The 18,481-nt window shown below is 45.3% G+C and overlaps 1 protein-coding gene across 1 annotated transcript; it reads right to left on the bottom strand.

The window, feature by feature from the left end:
* Positions 1–6,433: 6,433 nt before the first annotated feature.
* Positions 6,434–7,225, bottom strand: LOC113567207. The gene has a single exon (XM_026994384.1). The coding sequence runs from the start codon at positions 7,223–7,225 to the stop codon at positions 6,434–6,436; it is 792 nt and encodes a 263-aa protein (XP_026850185.1).
* Between the last annotated feature and the right edge of the window lie 11,256 nt (positions 7,226–18,481).

Below are 18,481 nucleotides of genomic sequence, written 5' to 3'. Positions count from 1 at the left end.
AGCGGAAGCCGATTGCTTGCTATTGCCAGATGAACTTTACGCGAGATCGATATGCAACCAATGCGCAGAGGGGTTAGCATAGAACTAAAACTATAGACGACGGCGTTAGATCAAAGTGACTGCCGAAGTGGCGGCAGCAGATCAAAGTAGTTGCCGAAGTGGCGGCGGCAGAGAGCCCCTTTAGCGGGAGAGCGCAGCAGCTCTGCAGAAAGTCAATGCTTTACAACATATGTAGGCGGCTCTCTATGCTCATACAATAATAATAATTTTAAAGTTACGGTTATTCTTCAGCGGCTGGCCCGAACAGAAAGAATAAAACCTTTTTTTATTTTAAAACTTAAATTCAAGTGTCGCATATTTAACTATATATATTTCAAAATATAAAGACATATAAAAAAAATATATTACCAAAAAAAAAAATGTTTTTTGAAAATAACTACATAATTATATTACGTTATTTCTCTAAAAAGGGAGGTGTAGTATGCTGTATGCCAAATAAGCATATGCCCACAGCATTGTAGTGTATACAATATGTCAAGTGGTCATATGCCCAAAGTTAATGTAGAGTATCACGCTCATAAACATAAAGATACTTTGTCGCAATGTATACGTAACACAGCCGCACTCAAGAACTGTAATACGATCTGTCCCTTGTATGGGGACTGGCCTGCAGCGTGAGCACTGCAGTGTCAGCAATATATTCCAAGTGGCCAAATGAGCATTCCAATGTATATGCCTTCTGCATATACATTCTTACAAACATAAATATACACATACATATGGCATGCTATATGATCCCGTTCTGCCGCTGCTCTTAGCGACAGAACTCAACCAAGAATATTATGTACTTTTAGGCTAAAGAAGTTTATGAAGAATATATATCAGAAGTTGGAAAGATGTTGGACCGCGAGTCTAAAGTTGCGGACTCAACCGCAACTCGCTTTGTATATTTGGCCGCCGAGAAGGCCACCAAGAGCAAGATGTAGCTGGTTTGCTGCCACTCAACAACACTAGCAGCAGCAGCAGTAACATGCGGAAGCGCAAGCAGAAGCAGCAAGCATATAATCAACAACCTCATGCAGACACAACCACTCCAACTTCAACCATCCTTCCTCCATCGATCTTTAGTTTGCCATCATATCTATTAATATTATATCGATTATATATTTATATCGATTAAATTAACCTTTGTTCTTTGATTTGTATCATTTATCTTACCCTCCCTTTGCACACACACACAACTACTTTGTATACATGAAAAAAAAGAACCAAAGGCAACCAAGAAGATATATCAGTTGAGGTTATTAAATCAAAAATAATCGGCATAATTTTGTACAAAGTACAAGACGAAACTACTATATCCGGAATCATTACCAAGCTGAAAAGTAACGTAAAAGTAGAATCTTCTGACGTACTCAAAGCTAAATTGGCAAATACTAAACAAAAGGGCAAAACAGCATCACAATATACAACAGAAATCAACAATTTGCGAAAGCAATTGGAAGCATCATATATTAATGATGGTGTTAAGCTATTAAGCGTTTTTAATAACAATTTGTTGCAATTTGAAGTTAATGAAAGTCGAGAGGTTGTTTATAATTCACAATTTATTTGCATATGTAAACCAACTTATCGCGTATGTACATATGGGAATGATTGGGCGAACGATTGATGCGAGGACGTTAATCTAATAGCTGCGACGATTAGCTCAAGACTGCCCATGCAAGGGCTGACGGGCCAATCTGCCGGGCCCTATGCAGCAAGCTTAGACGCGAGCGAGAACGTATGATAGCCCGAGAGCGTTAGAGCTGCTCGGGGATGCTGTTAAGCCGAGTCCGAGAGATTGCGACATAAGGAGACAAAAGAATTCCGCTGCATGCGCATATGCGGTAGCAAATGATCTTTGTAGTGGGGGCATTGAAACGACAACACCAAAATGCATTTCCTTTGGGCCGCACCACTGGCAATAATTTAAAATATTTAAGCTGCTTGACCCGACATACTCCCCCGTTGGAAGCCTGACTTTCAACAGCATCTTTAAGGGGTAGCAGGCACCGCTTGTTGACGGCGCGCTTTGTGATTCCAGATGACGTCTTCAGCACAGCAACTCGGGAAACGCCATCTCGTCCAGGCAAAAGCACGACCACTCTCGCCAGTGGCCACTTCATGGGAGGAAGATTATCATCCTTGACAAGAACCAAATCTGCGACAGCTAAACTAGGCTTCGCAGTGCGCCACTTTGAGCGCTGCTGCAGTGACGTTATGTACTCCTCCTTCCACCGGGACCAAAAGAGCTGCTGCAGGTACGAAACGCGCTGCCAGCCGTCCAGGCGATCGAAGTTTAGCTGCGTGACGTCAGGCTCAGCGAACGAAGCAGGAGGGCCACCATTCAAGAAATGCGCTGGAGTTAGAACATCTAGATCGGCAGGGCTCTCTGAATGTACTTTTAGGCGAAAGAAGTTTATGAAGAATAAATTGGATTCATTCCTACCAAAACCAAACGACTGAACTGTTCAAATTATGTTGAATTCAAACAGAAAGCTACAATTTCATAATTTTATATAAAGAAGAAATGGATAAGTTAAGACACGAACTAAAATTGTTAAAAGAAGGTCATCATGATTTAAAAGGACTTAAGTTCCATCATGTTTCTGGACATGCGGCCTTGATTATCGGAATCATAATAATAATAATATTAATAATCTATGCCATAAGAAGAATCAAAGTAGCACGAAGACTACAAACGATAGAACTTCCCTACCCGCTGTAATTGACTGTAAATGATTATCAGTACTTCTAATTATAGCTATGTATAAAGAAAATGTACACAAAAAGTTTCACAAGAAATTAAAAACCATGCCACTTTCGGCCCTTTGCAGTATGTTTAAACTTGAACATATTATCGTCGAAATCAAACATAAACATATTTTTGTACACATTCACTTATGTATCCAAAAAAGGGATCTGTAAAGAAATCACATACAGTAGATAAGTAATGACAGTTCGGGTGTAAAGCAAGATCTGTAGCCCATCAAAAGATACTACAACAAAACACAAGTGGGGAAAACACTTAACCAATGCACTCAAATAGACACCCGCAGTAAAATGTGTCCTTTGCGTAGGTCTAACGATAAGTATAGAATACAAAATTGTACCTCCTACCTCATTGTCAAATCACATATAAGGCTCTGCTTTTTATACCCGATACTCAAAATGAGTATTGGGGTATATTAGATTTGTGGTAAAAGTGGATGTGTGTAACGTCCAGAAGGAATCGTTTCCGACCCCATAAAGTATATATATTCTTGATCAGCATCAATAGCCGAGTCGATTGAGCCATGTCTGTCTGTCCGTCCGTCCATCTGTCCGTCTGTCCGTCCCCTTCAGCGCCTAATGCTCAAAGACTATAAGAGCTAGAGCAACGATGTTTTGGATCCAGACTTCTGTGATATGTCACTACAACAAAAATATTTCAAAACTTTGCCCCGCCCACTTCCGCCCCCACAAAAGGCGAAAATCTGTGGCATCCACAATTTTAAAGATACGAGAAAACAAAAAACGCAGAATCGTAGAGAATGACCATATCTTTTAGACTGCGGAATCTGAATTGGATCGTATTATTATTATAGCCAGCATCAAGAAAACAATTTCATTTTTTCTCACACGTAGCATACGCGGCTTTGCTTAGAGTAAAACATTAGCGCCTAGATCTCAGAGACTATAAAAGCTAGAGCAACCAAATTTGGTATCCACACTCCTAATATATCGGACCGAGACGAGTTTGTTTCAAAATTTCGCCACACCCCCTTCCGCCCCCGCAAAGGTTGCAAATCTGGGGATATTCACAAATCTCAGAGACTATTAAGGCTAGAGTAACCAAATTTAGTATCCGCACTCCTGTTAGATCTCACTATAAAACGTATATCTCAAAATTTCGCCCCACCCCCTTCCGCCCCCACAAAGGACGAAAATCTATTGCATCCACAATATTGCAGATTTGAGAAAACTAGAAACGCAGAATCATAGATAATGACTATATCAATCAGATTGCTGAATCTGGATCAGATCAGATCATTTTTATAGCCATAAGGAACAAATCAATTTGCAGTGGCTACGCAGCGCCCGACGTCACGCTCAGACTGATTTTCTGTCTCTCTCGCACGCACTCTTTGTTGTGTAGTTCAATATTAGCGCCGTCTGCCGGAGGAGAGCCATACTGACTTAGTATCGGGTATAACTGTAGAGTTGCGGTGTCCGCAGCAACTCACAACGTTCCCCCTCGTTTTATTTTAAGAATAAAATTTAGTTTGAATTTACAACTCAACTCGCAAATGTCTAGACTTTTCTTTTAAGGTCTTAACAAATTATTATCACGAAAGAAACCTCCATGCCGGACAGTGTCAAGGGTCGTTAGCAAGTGTGTGAGATGCTTCAGGACTAGGCCGCGCATGTTTGAACACATCATGGGAGACCTACCTAAGGAAGGTTTGGAAGGATCTCGAGCTTTTGAAGTCACTGGCCAAGAACGAGCGTCTGGAGCTAAAGAAGCTTTGCGAACCGCATTTGAAGAAGGTCCATGAATCCTGCTTGGCTGACTCGATCGACTGGCGTTTCATCCCAGCACGCTCTCCGCATTTTGGCGGGTTGTGGGAAGCGGCCGTGAAGACCGCAAAATAACACCTGTACCGCTCAGTTGGACCATCTTTGCTTAGCTTTGACGAGCTGCGAACTCTGATCTGTCAGATTACTGCAATTGTGAACTCTCGCCCTTTGATCTCGCTTTCAGAAAATCCTGATGATTTAGACGTTTTGACTCCTGCTCACCTGCTTCTAGGCGGTCCCCATGAGCAAATCCTCGATCCTGACCTAACGAAGCTGAACTACAATCGTCTGACAGTTGGCAGCGGGTCACCCAACTACAACAAATATTTTGGAGCCGTTGGCGCTAAGAGTATCTCACTCTTGTGCAAGAGCGCGCGAAGTTGCGTACCTCCGCTCAAGACATCTGTAAGAACGATCTCGTCCTGGTGAAGGACGAAAATCTTCCTCCAATGCGTTGGCCACTGGCTAGAGTGGTCGATGTCGTTATGGGCAAGGACGGAGTGTGTCGCGTCGCTGACCTGAAGACATCCTCAGGAAACATCAGGAGGGCCGTCACTCGGCTATGTTTGCTGCCTCTTAAGGAATCTGTTGAGAGACTAGCTCCAAAGGGGGGGAGTTTTTTCGGGCCAGCCGCCGAAGAATAACCGTAAATTTAAGCATTGTTATTGTATGAGCAGAGTGGGCCTCTGCCGCTCTCTGCCGCCGTCACTTCGGCAATTACCTTTCTGTGCCGCCGCCACTTCGGCATTCACATTTGATCGCCTTCGTCTGTTAGTTCCATGCTAACCCCTCTGTGCTCCGGTTGAATACCTCTTACCTATCTGGCCCTAGCAAGCAATCGGCTTCAGCTCAGCCACAAAATCAAATAAATATTATAAAGTTTAAAGGTGCCAAAAAAGCTTGGCATCCCAAACACTGGCTATAAGTCTAGAAGACATAGTCATTCTCCACGATTCTGCGTTTTTTGTTTTCTCGTATTTTTGAAATTGTGGATGCCACAGATTCTCGTCCTATGTGGGGGCGGAAAGGGGCGTGACGAAGTTTGGAAATACACTTGTAACAGTGACATATCACAGAAGTTTTGATACAAAATATTCTTGCTCTAGGGAGGGACAGACGGACGGACAGACAGACATGGCTCAATCGACTCGGCTATTGTTGCTGATCAAGAATATATAAAAAAAACTTTATGGGGTCGGAAACTCATCTTTCTGTACGTTACACATATCCACTTTAACCACAAATCTAATATACCCAAATACTCATTTTGAGTATCGAGTATAAATATGGAGATAAACATTTACCCGTAGCATATGCTTACTGCTCATTAACAAAAGTAGAAATCAATAAGAATACCACAGAACTGGCAGCCAAAAATCTATAAACAAAACATTCGTAATGCCTGGCCTGGATTCGAAAGGATTGCACTGATCCATCGCGAGACTATTGTGCGTATTGCAAATCAAATTAAGGTCTACCAACTTTTACCAATTTTTCTTTTCAAATTTACCAAATCTAGCTTAGGGTACTCTTTCAGCACTGAGGACAGGGAAAGCTAATAGTCTATCGTAGCTGGATTGCATACAGCTCTGTTCCCAAATAGAGAACCTATAAAGGCCGTGTTACATCTACCCTACAGTAGATACTCAAAATATGTCCGATATTTGTTTATTGAAGGTCACTGTAGAATTTGCAAGTTGGTTGAATGCCTTAAATCTTGGAATTAGCTATTTTGGTATTTTGATTTGATTAATTTTTGGTTAAGCCCATTCTCAGATGTCAGATGGTGACACACCATGCGTAATAGGGGATGTACACTGGCGTGCTACAGCTACGCATATTTTTTGCTTGGCTTTTTGATGTTCCCCGCAAACTTTTTGATTGCCGGCGGAATATGCTTCGCCACTCCCGGCTGGGCGCTGAGGAAGGAGATCTCGAAGATGACGGGACGACTCGAGTAGACGTTGTGCAGCATGCTAATGAACCAGAAGAGCAAATCGTCCATGTTCTGGAGGGTGCACTGGGCGAAAACGGCCCCCGCATCTCGGCCATGTTGATGAGAGTCGAACAGTGCCACAATTGAGGCACGAACATCGAGGGTGACCATCACCGTTCGACTGTCCGCAATTATGGCGGCGAACAGATGTGGCTGCGCGCTTTGGCCAATGGCTTGCTGGTAGACCCGTAGCGTGATCTGGAAGATGCGGGACAGCTGCATGGCCACATTCCGGTTGTACAAGGGACTGGATATGTCAGCGTCCATGTGCGTGTAGAACCACTCCTCCAGGCGGAAGTTCATCCTCTGCTGCGTCCGGATGGCCGCAATGGCATCCGGAATGTTCAGATTAAGATTGCGCACATGAGAAGTGTTGGCCAAGATCACATTGTGGTAGACCCTGTTCCCATCGTTCATGGCATTACCGAACATCTCCCAGCCGCGCGCCGGTAAATTGGACACCCGGTGGTAGAACCTTTCCGCCTTGGACACCTTGTCGGCCAGGATCAGCGAGATAAGGGTGCACGAGTTGGTGCCGCTCTGCTGAAACTCCCCAAATCTCGACTGGCAAAAGTCTCGCGGGAACCACCAGATGTTCAGGTTGTCGATCGTCTCGTGTATGGCCATCTCGATGAAGGAAAATCGTCGTCGTCTGCGCAAACTGAGGCTTCTGCTGGAATGGTTTTTAGGTTCGAAGCTTCATCCACGCCTTCTTGGCCTCTGACTCTGGCACTCCTGCTGATGCTGGCTGTCACATAGTTGTCCCCAAATGTTCACCCTCCAACAACAGCAGTACCTTGGATATTAAAGAGAGCGGAAACGCAAACGGCGTCGACTGCCGCTGTCACCTGATAATGCTCCTATTATCCAGTACACTCCAGAGTCGGGGTATCGATCGCAAATGAACATTGAATTTAGCAAATCTTTTGCCGGAGGAGCACCCAGCGGGAAAAGATAAAAATTTCGGTATCAAAAAAACACAAAAAATGTTAGACCAACAATTGACAAATAACGAACATGATGAGAGAATTGGATAACGATTGAGTGATCTGAAAATTTAAGTATTGGAGCTTTGACAATCAAGGTAAGGGTTTACTATGTTCCAAGGGACTCTCAGGTATTGTAACGAAACGTTTTATTTCGTCTGATTCAGCTGGGCTGGCTCAGCGGTCGGTGGGTTCGACGTAAAAAAATTTATAAGTTGCCCGGACGACAAGCAAGAATGCACTGGTTGGGTTTGATTACTTCTATGACAATTATTCTATATAGCTAGGCAATACTTATTAAGGCAGTCGATTAGTATTTTAGTAACAAAGAGCGCGCGTCATAGATACACTCGGTGGAAAACACCAATAGTCATATATAGCATAAGAAACATCGATAGGAAAGGGCACTTTGTAAATGGCGATCACGACAGACGGTACAGCAGCGCAGCGAATAAAGAGTTATCCTAAATCACCCGGCTTGAGTTTTTATATACATATATACAGTTTACTCACAGACAATCTACGGGTTGGACAGTATATATTTTCAGAATTGGGATAGCGACATATCTCCGACGACAAAATTTCGAGTGTTATAAAAAGGGAAAGACGGTAGGTCCAAGAAATTATCCAGGTTTATGAGAAATGAGAATAGTATAATTAGTATAGTAAAAATGATGAAAACAATTTGGTTCTTTCTCGCTCTGTGCCATACGTTTCATGGTCCGCTTTGCCTATCGACATGCCTGTTCTATCTCACTGTTACATGTGTATTTCAAAATTTCGCCTTACACCCTTCCACGCCCACAAAGGAGGAAAATCTGTGGCATCCACAATATTGATGATACGAGAAAACTAAAAACTAAGGACAATCATAAAGAATGACCATATCTTCCAGATTGACGATTCTGGGTCAGATCGGATTATTTTTATACCCAAAAGGAACAAATCAGTTTGCAGTGGCTACACAGCGCTCGACATGTTCAGACACGTTTTCGGTCTCTCCCGCACGCACTCATTATCGCTCAATGTAGCCATACTGGCTATGTATCGCGGCAGCAACTCACAACTTTTAACCTCGTTTCTTATGCGTTGTTGTTTCATAGACTGTTTTGCTTTCAAGTCGAATGAATTTTCCGTATTGAACAGTACGGTTCGCTCTTCCAAAAGTTCTAAATTGCGAAAAATTTAGTATTCGGATACACTTGTGATCATATTTTGAGCAAAAGCCATACGATAAGGGCAAAGACCAACCCCTGAGTGAACGCTTAATCGCAGCGAGCAGCTTATATGTCTTAACTGTTCATCCCAGTTCTTCTGATCTGGGCGTACATACGTTTTAATTTCGGAGACAACCGATCTATTTACCCTCTCAAAAGCATTTGCCTGAAGAACTTTGACGGCTGTATAGGAATGTTTTATTTTATATTTCTCTAGCAGGTCATTAAAATTTTAGGGAAGCATGATCAGTGATTTTAGAAAATGTTTGCCCTTCCACATAAGATCTAATAGCTCCAGAGCGATCCACCCTGTACAGTGAACGCTGTGTTTTGATTCAATAAATTCTTGAGAAAAATTAGCCCGATCTAATTATCTCATAAATCTCATAAATTCCTTAACCAAACAAAAAATAATAATAAAACGAGGGGGAACGTTGTGAGTGGCTGCGGCGACCGCAACTCTACATTTATGCCCGATACATAACCATTGCAGTACCAGCAGTGAGCGATGACGCATGTCATCTACAATGTCATCTAGGCTTTGACGACAGTCAGAACGAACCCTTTGTTTTCTCTTTTGTTTCTTTCGTAACAAAATTCGAGTTTAAGATATGGTGAGCTTTGATAAACCTTATCAACATATGCTTTGCGATCAAGTGGCAACACTTTAATATGCAATTTTTCTGCTGTGCAGCATATTTTATTAAATATTGCTGGGCCTGCATTCGGTATAACAGAAACAGACCATAGAAAGTGTGAAAACAACGTGGGTTACTGTGCTTAATAGTCCTAGTCCCAAAATATATTCGCTTAAAGCCGGCTCAGTGTCCAGTCCAAGGTCAAGCCAAAGTCAAAGATTCCTACCAGGGCAAAGTGTGAGTTCCACGCCGTGGACGGAGAAAATAAATATCGCCCATACGTGGCTGCCGTTCGACTGTCTGGAAAACGAGCACCCCAGTGTGTCAACATTTTTCTCAAATAGTGGTGTAATTCCTTGAGGTAATTATCCAACCTGCTGCAGCGACCGTTGAAAAAAGTTATCTTCTTTCCGCTTAGGATTAGCACCACTAGTACCTACGCACAGAAAAGCTGGTCTAGAAGCTGGTCACGTACCACCGGTTGAACCCCACCGTTCGACACTCGGATGAGGCGGTAGCCGAGGGCATGGAATTGCCCCTCCGATGGGAGGTGAGCTGAGTGACTCTTCGAATACACCAGTCACCCCACGATCGATCCAGATGATTTACGTTATATCTTTTTTTTTCGAAATTAAACCCGATATGCGAAACCCTTTTTTTCCCGATTTCTGTTTACCAACATTCTTTTCATACGGCATAGATGAAATGGGAATTCCCGTCCAACACGCAACAAATGAGTAACCGGGAATTGGATGTAACTGTAATTATTGTTCCGACAATTATAATTGTTAAAAATAAAATTTTTGGAGAATTATTAAAAATTAAAAAAAAGGATTATAACCTTTATAAATGGGGTATGAACCCAGTAGCTTAGAGTATTAATACCGACTATTCTTACAGTTTTTGATTTTGGTTGCCCCGCATTCATCTCATCATCTATGCAGCTACTCATCACAATCACTCACATCATCATACTCATCCACTCATCAAATCACCTCACCCAACACACAACGAAAGATCTTTCTGCGTGGGAGCCAAAGTTATTTTTCGTCTCGTAAGTGAAACATGTAGGTTAGGTTAGGTTAACCCGGACGGCCCTCAGCGGGGCCACGCATAGGCCAATCTGGCCCTTAGTTATCCGGATAGGGGGGTGTATGAACCGTCGCTGGAGTGTTTATGTGGTTTTAAAGTCCTCGAGAATCGAGGTGTTTTTAGCATAGGCCAGCAGTTCCTGTTTCGTCCTTTTGGAGGCATCTTCCAGTGATGCCAGCACTGGGGCGCCCAGGTATCTCCTCCTTGCCCTTGGGAGAGCCGAACAGTAGCAGATGAGATGTTCCAGGGTTTCGATAGCCCCAGGTTCCTACAACTGTCTCTGTTGGTGATGCCTAGCTTAGCTGCATGTGCAGCAGCCAGACAGTGACCTGTAAGTATTCCCATTAGCAATCTACAGTCCTTTCGTGGTAGGTGCAGTAGGTAGTGGCTAAGTTTCTCGTTGCGTTCCTTGCACATTATCTTCGAGGTTCTGCAGGCGGCGGTACTGTTCCACCTGCTATCAGTCTGTGTTCTAGCCTGCTTCTCTAGATCGCATTGCAGAGTTCTAAGGGAAGCAGGCACGTTCTCGGTTCTCCTATTCTCCAGCCCGACGCCTTCCTTAGCTAGTACGTCCGCCGCACCACCGAGATGTAGATCCAGTGCATTAGAGCAGGTGACTGGCCTCATGTGCTGCTGAGCATTTTCTTGGATGCATAAAGCGCAATGGTAGCCTTCCTTTCAAATCCCTTAATGAGGTCGTCGACCACCAAATTCCACAGTAGTGGCGACAGGACTCCACCCTGAGGTGTGCCTCTGTGTGCCCCCTCTACCATGGAAGCAGTGCCCCACTCCGATTGCACCCGTCTACAACTTAGGAGGTTTTTGATCCAGACGTTGATTGCAGGGTGTATGTTATTCGCTTCTAGGCGACTTGTTATTGCGGTTGTTGCCACGTTGTTGAATGCTCCTGAGATGTCCACAAATGCTCCCAAAGCATACTTTTTGTTGTGAAGGGCGCTCTGGATTGTGGCTACTAGCGAGTGTAGTGCCGCCTCCACTGATTTCCCCTTGGTGCAGGCGTTTTGGTTTGTTGACATCAGTCCCCCCACCTCATTCCTGATGTGCAAATCCAACAGCTTTTCTAGTGTTTTTAGTATAAAGGAGGTAAGCCTTATCGATCTGTAATCCTTGGGACTCACGTGGCTGCACTTTCCTGCCATGAGGAGGAAGACAACTCTCGATGTTCTCCATTGGATGGGGATATAGCCCGTACTTAGGCATGCTGAGTATATTGCGAAGACCCATGGGGTAACAACCTCTTTGGTCAACTGCATCACGGGTGGGAATATTCCGTCCAGTCCTGGTGCTTTTATGCCCGCGAAGGAGTCTATGGCCCAGTGGATTCTCTTAGTGGTTAACAGACCTATTGGGGGGTGCTGTTCCTCAGTTGCTAGTTCCTGATGCTCCTTGGCGTCAGTGACCTCGGTGCATCCAGGGAAGTGCGCCTCCATTATGCTGTTAGGGCTTATTTACTGCCCTCTATCCACTGTCCGTTGTCTACTTTTAGTTGGCTCTGTACTGTGGGCTGCTTTGAAAGCAGCTTCCGGAGCGGAAGCGGTTTCGGGCACTTTCTCGATGTTGGAGCAGAAGTTTCTCCACGAGTTCCTTTGCGCCTTACGTATTTCCGTCTTGTAGCTCCTAAGTAGGATTTTATATTCCTCATGGACAATCTCTTCGTTTGCTTGTTTGGCGATCTTGAAGAATTCCTTGAGGTTGTTCCTTTGGAGAGAGAGATCTCGATTCCACCAGATTGGTTTGGACCTCCTCTTCGTTCTCGAGGGTTTGCACGATGCATGGTAGGCGTTCAGTAACTCGTTGGATAGGGTCTTTAGGGACGTCTCTATATCCTCCGCGGATTTCACTGAGCCCGGATTCGCGAGCTTCGAAGTAACTGTCATTTTAAGCTTTACTCAGTTTGTGTTCCTGGGGTTTCTATAGATTGTTATCTTCGAGCCGTCAGCCATCGGGTGCTACAGGGGGACAAACGGATGACGGGTCGGCTCGCACAACTGTGAACTCGGAACTGAGGCGCAGCCGCTCCGGTTAGTAATACCCGGTGCGGTCTGCGTCTCACACCCCCCCTAGGACACAGAGGGTTGCGAGCGAACCGTCACCCGCCGTAACTGTGCACACCGGTGGAAGTGCGACTATACTCTCCCCGTGAGGGGGTGACAAAGACAGCCCTGATCTGTTGAGCCGCATAAACTTCACGATTCCCATTAGACTCGATTTCTATTAGAAACAAGAAATTTTATACCGTTGTTCCTTCCACTTTGTAGATCGAATTATTCCTTGCATGAACCGTTTAGGGTCTTATGCTCGGACTATAATTCCCTCTACCATATTATATCCAACACTAATTCTCTTCCTCTTATTAAATTATTAATTCTTACGCACCTTTCTATTAATTAGTAACTGTAGTGGTATTTGTATTTTGATTGCATGCTTAGTTTCTTAGTAAGTTTAGTGCTAATTTTCCTCGAATGTTAATAGCTATTTTTCTTGCATGTTCGCGTTTGGTTCGGCTACGCACCGCGCGTCATGCGGCAGCGCCTCTCGGTCGGTTTGCGTTTTGCCTGGGATCCGCGTGTAACAGCCTTCTGCTGGTGTCACACGGGCCACTTGACGGTGCAGTAACTGCATCGCCTCTTGAAAGATGCAGTCATTGCATGTCAACGTCCAAATGTATGCCGGAAAATTGTATAGTTCAGGGCACATGTGTCGTTACTCTGACATTCCAGCAGACATTAGTTGCATATTCTTCCAATATGGGTCTAAGTCAAAGTATACGATCATGGTCCACTCAGAAGTTGCTATTCTTGATGTTCCAAGCTTCTCATAGAATATTCCAGGCTTGTTTGCGAATTGTGTCACATTTATTGACTGTTCGCTGTTTTTGTTCGCTGTGTGGGTGTCTCATCAATCTCCGTGGTGTCACTGATCACGTTGTGGGAACGTTTGATTGCAACATCTTCTGGAAATAGCGGCGCTAGCCGAGTAATCGGGCGCTTGTATACGCCAGATGCTGTCTTAACGTCAACCACTCGTACGTGGTTGTCCTGTCCAGGATATGTCTTAATGATGCGACCCATTGGCCACTTCATTACTGGAAGGTTGTCTTCCTTTACCAAAACTAATAATCCTTCGGGTACGTTTGGTGAAGCGGTCTTCCATTTATGCCGAGCTTGCAATTCTTGGAGGTATTCTGTAGACCATTGTTTCCAGAATGAATGCTTTAGGCGCGATACCAATTCCCAGCGCTTGACCAATGTTCTTCCTTGATGATCAGCATTGACGTCAGGAGGCGTTTTCAATGGTTCACCAATCAAGAAGTGTCCTGGGGTGAGCGCTGTTGTATCAGTGGGATCATTTGACATTGGAGTGATGGGTCGAGAGTTGAGAATTGCTTCAATTTCGATTATCACTGTGTTTAGTTCTTCAAATGTCAATGAGGCTGTGTTGGTGGTTGTTATCAACAGATTTTTTGCTGATTTTACCGCCGCTTCCCAGAGGCGAACGATGGGGCCCTGGGAGGAATGAATTTAAAATCCACTTGTTTTTTGTTGCAATGATTCGTGATCAGAGCACTTGCCTTTGAGCTGAATATAGAGTCTTCTAATTCTTTAAGCTGGTTGTTTGCACCCACAAAGTTCGTTGCATTGTCGCAATGAATAGTTTGGCACTTCCCACTTCTGTTTAAGAATCGGCGTAGGGCTGCTCCAAGTGCACTGCTGTTGTGGTCCACAGTTGTCGACGCCTGCATTAAAAAATGAGCGTGTGACTCTTTGTGCTGGAAGATTGCCCATGATTTGGTGCATCAGCTTTGGTCTAGCCTTGGTGCATCTAATACAGTTGTGAATGATGCTTCTAGCCATTGTCTTGTCATTGATGATCCAATATTGTTGTCTTGCAATTGCCCTTAATGCTTGAGCACCACAATGCTTGTTCTCCTCATGTAGTTCCCGTAAGATCATTTTGACGATTGGGTCATTGTATGGCAGTAAAACTGGGTGTTTTGCGTTGTATGGCAGTAGAGCCTCTTCAAGTCTACCACCAACTCGGATGAGCTTATCGTCTCCTAGGAAGGGAGATAACGATATGATCGAGCTCTTTCTATCCACAGTCTTATAGTGTTGAAACTGTTTTAACTCTGCTGTAAACTCGACTTGTTGTATGGTTCGCAGGATTATAGCGCGGGCATGAGACAGTTCTTCTGTGCAGAGTGTCGTTGTATGCGCTCAGCTGGTTTTATGGCAGAAGCGCAACATAAATGCTAAAATGCGTTGCAGCTTATAAAACGAGTTGCTATGTCTACATGTATATAATTCTTCCCCAAGTGCGTTAGGTGCGATTGGCAAGCTTACATGCTCTGCCATGCTCTCAAGATTACTTGGTTCTATGATGGGTTTGTTTTTTTTTTAATTCCATTTAATTGCTTGTATTTACAACTTATTTTATACCTTATACAAACTATCTGGTCTGATGAGCTCAAGAGGTAGCTCAAAGGGGGCCTAGGTGAGGCCACGGGACGGGTCGCAGTTTGCGGATAGCGAACGGCCTACCTCGGTAGGTCAGCTGCGAAAAAGCGGGCATCCCTCACGGGAGAGTACCGAAATAAGCAGTCCCGGACAGTCAGCGGGTGTTAGCTAGGTAGCAGCACTGACGATGCGCTCGTGGTGCCGCCTCAATAAGTAGCTCACACACTCCCATCCATACGCGATACTTACCCACATCCCAAACCCCCACACCCACCTTACACCGGGCCGGACTAAGTGTGTTACTCGACCCGTGCCGAGAGTCAGCCTGGCTGGGGCTGGTATAAAAACTAGACCAGTCGCTAACGGAGGGCTCTGGGACTTGGCAGCTCCCTGTTCTAATGATGCCTTACCCGGCAACGTGGATCTCTGCCCGGGCTGACCGTTCCCTTTCTCTGCATCTCGTGAGAACAAGATGTATAACAACAAAAATAAAAACAAAACGAGGGGGAACGTTGTGAGTTGCTGCGGACACCGCAACTCTACGGTTATACCCGATACTAAGTCAGTATGGCTCTCCTCCGGCAGACGCCGCTAATATTAAACGACACGACAAAGAGTGCGTGCGAGAGAGACAGAAAATCAGTCTGAGCGCGACGTCGGGCGCTGCGTAGCCAGTGCAAATTGATTTGTTCCTTTTGGCTATAAAAATGATCTGATCTGATCCAGATTCAGCAACCTGATAGATGTGGTCATTATTTATGATTCTGGGTTTTTAGTTTTCTCGAATCTGCAATATTGTGGATGCAACAGATTTTCGTCCTTTGTGGGGGCGGAAGGGGGTGGGGCGAAATTTTGAGATATACGTTTTATAGTGAGATCTAACAGGAGTGCGGATACTAAATTTGGTTACTCTAGCCTTAATAGTCTCTGAGATTTGTGAATATCCCCAGATTTGCAACCTTTGCGGGGGCGGAAGGGGGTGTGGCGAAATTTTGAAACAAACTCGTCTCGGTCCGATATATTAGGAGTGTGGATACCAAATTTGGTTGCTCTAGCTTTTATAGTCTCTGAGATCTAGGCGCTAATGTTTTACTCTAAGCAAAGCCGCCTATGCTACGTGTGTGTTAGAGAGAGACAGGGCGAGAAAAAATGAAATTGTTTTCTTGATGCTGGCTATAATAATAATACGATCCAATTCAGATTCCGCAGTCTAAAAGATATGGTCATTCTCTACGATTCTGCGTTTTTTGTTTTCTCGTATCTTTAAAATTGTGGATGCCACAGATTTTCGCCCTTTGTGGGGGCGGAAGTGGGCGGGGCAAAGTTTTGAAATATTTTTGTAGCAGTGACATATCACAGAAGTCTGGATCCAAAACATCGTTGCTCTAGCTCTTATAGTCTTTGAGCATTAGGCGCTGAAGGGGACGGACAGACGGACAGATGGACGGACGGACAGACAGACATGGCTCAATCGACTCGGCTATTGATGCTGATCAAGAATATATATACTTTATGGGGTCGGAAACGATTCCTTCTGGACGTTACACACATCCACTTTTACCACAAATCTAATATACCCCAATACTCATTTTGAGTATCGGGTATAAAAAACAAATGAGTGCTCCCCAAATGCCAACCGGGAGCAATCCCAAGCACGGAAATGCAGCGGCCCAAAGGCCTGGCCCAACCGTCTCTACAGCAGGGAATACCTGTAAGGTGGAAGGTGCCTGTGCGAACCCGAGGGGGTCCCATCCCGAATCCGGAGTGGGTGGCAAGGTAACTCCCAAAGCTGACACCTTGGAAGGAAAGCTAAGCAATACTGCGGCTGCCCAACCTTCTGGGTTGACTTGCCGTCGACAAGCGCCCAAGCCAAACGATACACCTATGCCGAAAAGAGGAGTGCAGGGCACATACTCCGTCGGCAACACGCCAACAGTGAAGCCAGCCCATCAGCCGACTGGCTGAAGAAGGTGGAATGGGCTTCGGCCGTGCTCCCGGAGTTCGCCTTGGAACAGAAAAGGTGGCTCCGCAAGCCAAGAGGCAGTGCTCACATGAGACATCGGGACCTGCAGCAGGGCGCTCCAGAAGAATCTCAAGGAGTCAGTGAAAGTCGGTGGAAGCGGCACTGACCGACCGATGCTTCGACCGCCTCGACGAAGACCCAGGACCACCGCCAGTTTGGGGTGAACATGGGGTGGTTCCAGGGCAACGTCAAGATAACTGCCTGCGAAGACGAGCGCTCCGTAAAGCTTTATAAAGCGGCGGTAGCGCAGGTCGGCGAGGTCTATGCTGGGGCGAAACTCGTCGCAGTCGACTGGAGCGAGGTGCCCAGCAGACCGAGGGCCAGAATTTGGGTGCCGGCTACCTTTAAGGAGCCAGAACGCATCCTCAAGATGTTGCAGAGGTGCAACCCAGGACTACCAACCTCCGATTGGAAGGTAGCCAAAGTTGAGACGACACAAGGGCCGACTAACCAGGCAGTTCTCGTTCTCAATAAAGAGTCGCTGGCCCCGATAGAAGCAGCAAAAGGAGAGCTAAACTTCGGCTTCAGCTCGGTCACCATCAAGGTGTACAAATCGGACGCGGCGGCCGCGGCGCTTCCTGTCGTCAACCCAGACGTGCAGGATGTCGCTGCGGAGCACGAAGTGCCTGACGACGAGCTGGAGGCAGACCAGGAAGTCTCCTCTCTGGAGACGAAGCTGATGCTCGACTTTGAGTCAATGTGCCGAGAGAGAGTCTCAGACGACTCGGACGCAGACATTACGGTGGTGGAGAATCTTGAAGATGGTCCTAAGGATCCTTCAAATAAATCTCCACCACTGTAAAGCAGCACCGGCTGCTCAAATACTCCGCTCAGACGTAAGCGTAGTCCTGATCCAGGAGCCTTGAGTCGTAGGAAGCAAGGTCTGTGGATTGGGGACGATGGAATACAAGATCATTGTATCCCAAAATGAAGGTAAGATCCGTACCTGCATACTTGCGAGAGATCATTTAAATATCTTTCTGCTCCATATTTATAGCGATGGAGATAACACGGCGGCAAGTCTAGAGCTAAACGGGAATCTTTTCAGGCTGGTGGCGTCCTATATGGCCCACGAGGAGGATGATCCTCCCAACGACCTTGTTCGCAAAATATCCAGCGACAGCGAAAGGACGGCCAAAGACCTACTTATAGGTTGTGATGCCAACGCCCACCACACCCAATGGGGGAGCAAGGACACGAATGTAAGGGGTGAGTCACTGTTCAGCTTCATTCTGAACTCAAATTTATTCATTTGCAATCGGGGGCAACGACCTTCGAGATCCCCAAACCCACGACTATATCTACCCCAGAAAAGCCAACTGGGAAAAATATAGCACAACCCTGGAGAAACTACTCTCTCCTAATTGCCCGAACACGGAAGACAGCATAAACCGTCTTGTGAACAGGTTGACGGATGCGTGCAACAAAGCCTACAAGGCAGCATGCCCT

Source organism: Drosophila persimilis, unplaced genomic scaffold, assembly GCF_003286085.1.
Source record: "Drosophila persimilis strain 14011-0111.01,24,50 unplaced genomic scaffold, DperRS2 tig00002416-arrow-arrow-pilon, whole genome shotgun sequence".
NCBI lineage: Eukaryota > Metazoa > Arthropoda > Insecta > Diptera > Drosophilidae > Drosophila > Drosophila persimilis.
The sequence above is the reverse complement of the archived record's forward strand: the minus strand, read 5'-3'. Positions and strand labels throughout refer to the sequence as shown.

Bases quoted from the DNA above. Each gene is read 5' to 3' on its own strand.
- LOC113567207 (XM_026994384.1), bottom strand. From the start codon at position 7,225: ATGGCCATACACGAGACGATCGACAACCTGAACATCTGGTGGTTCCCG.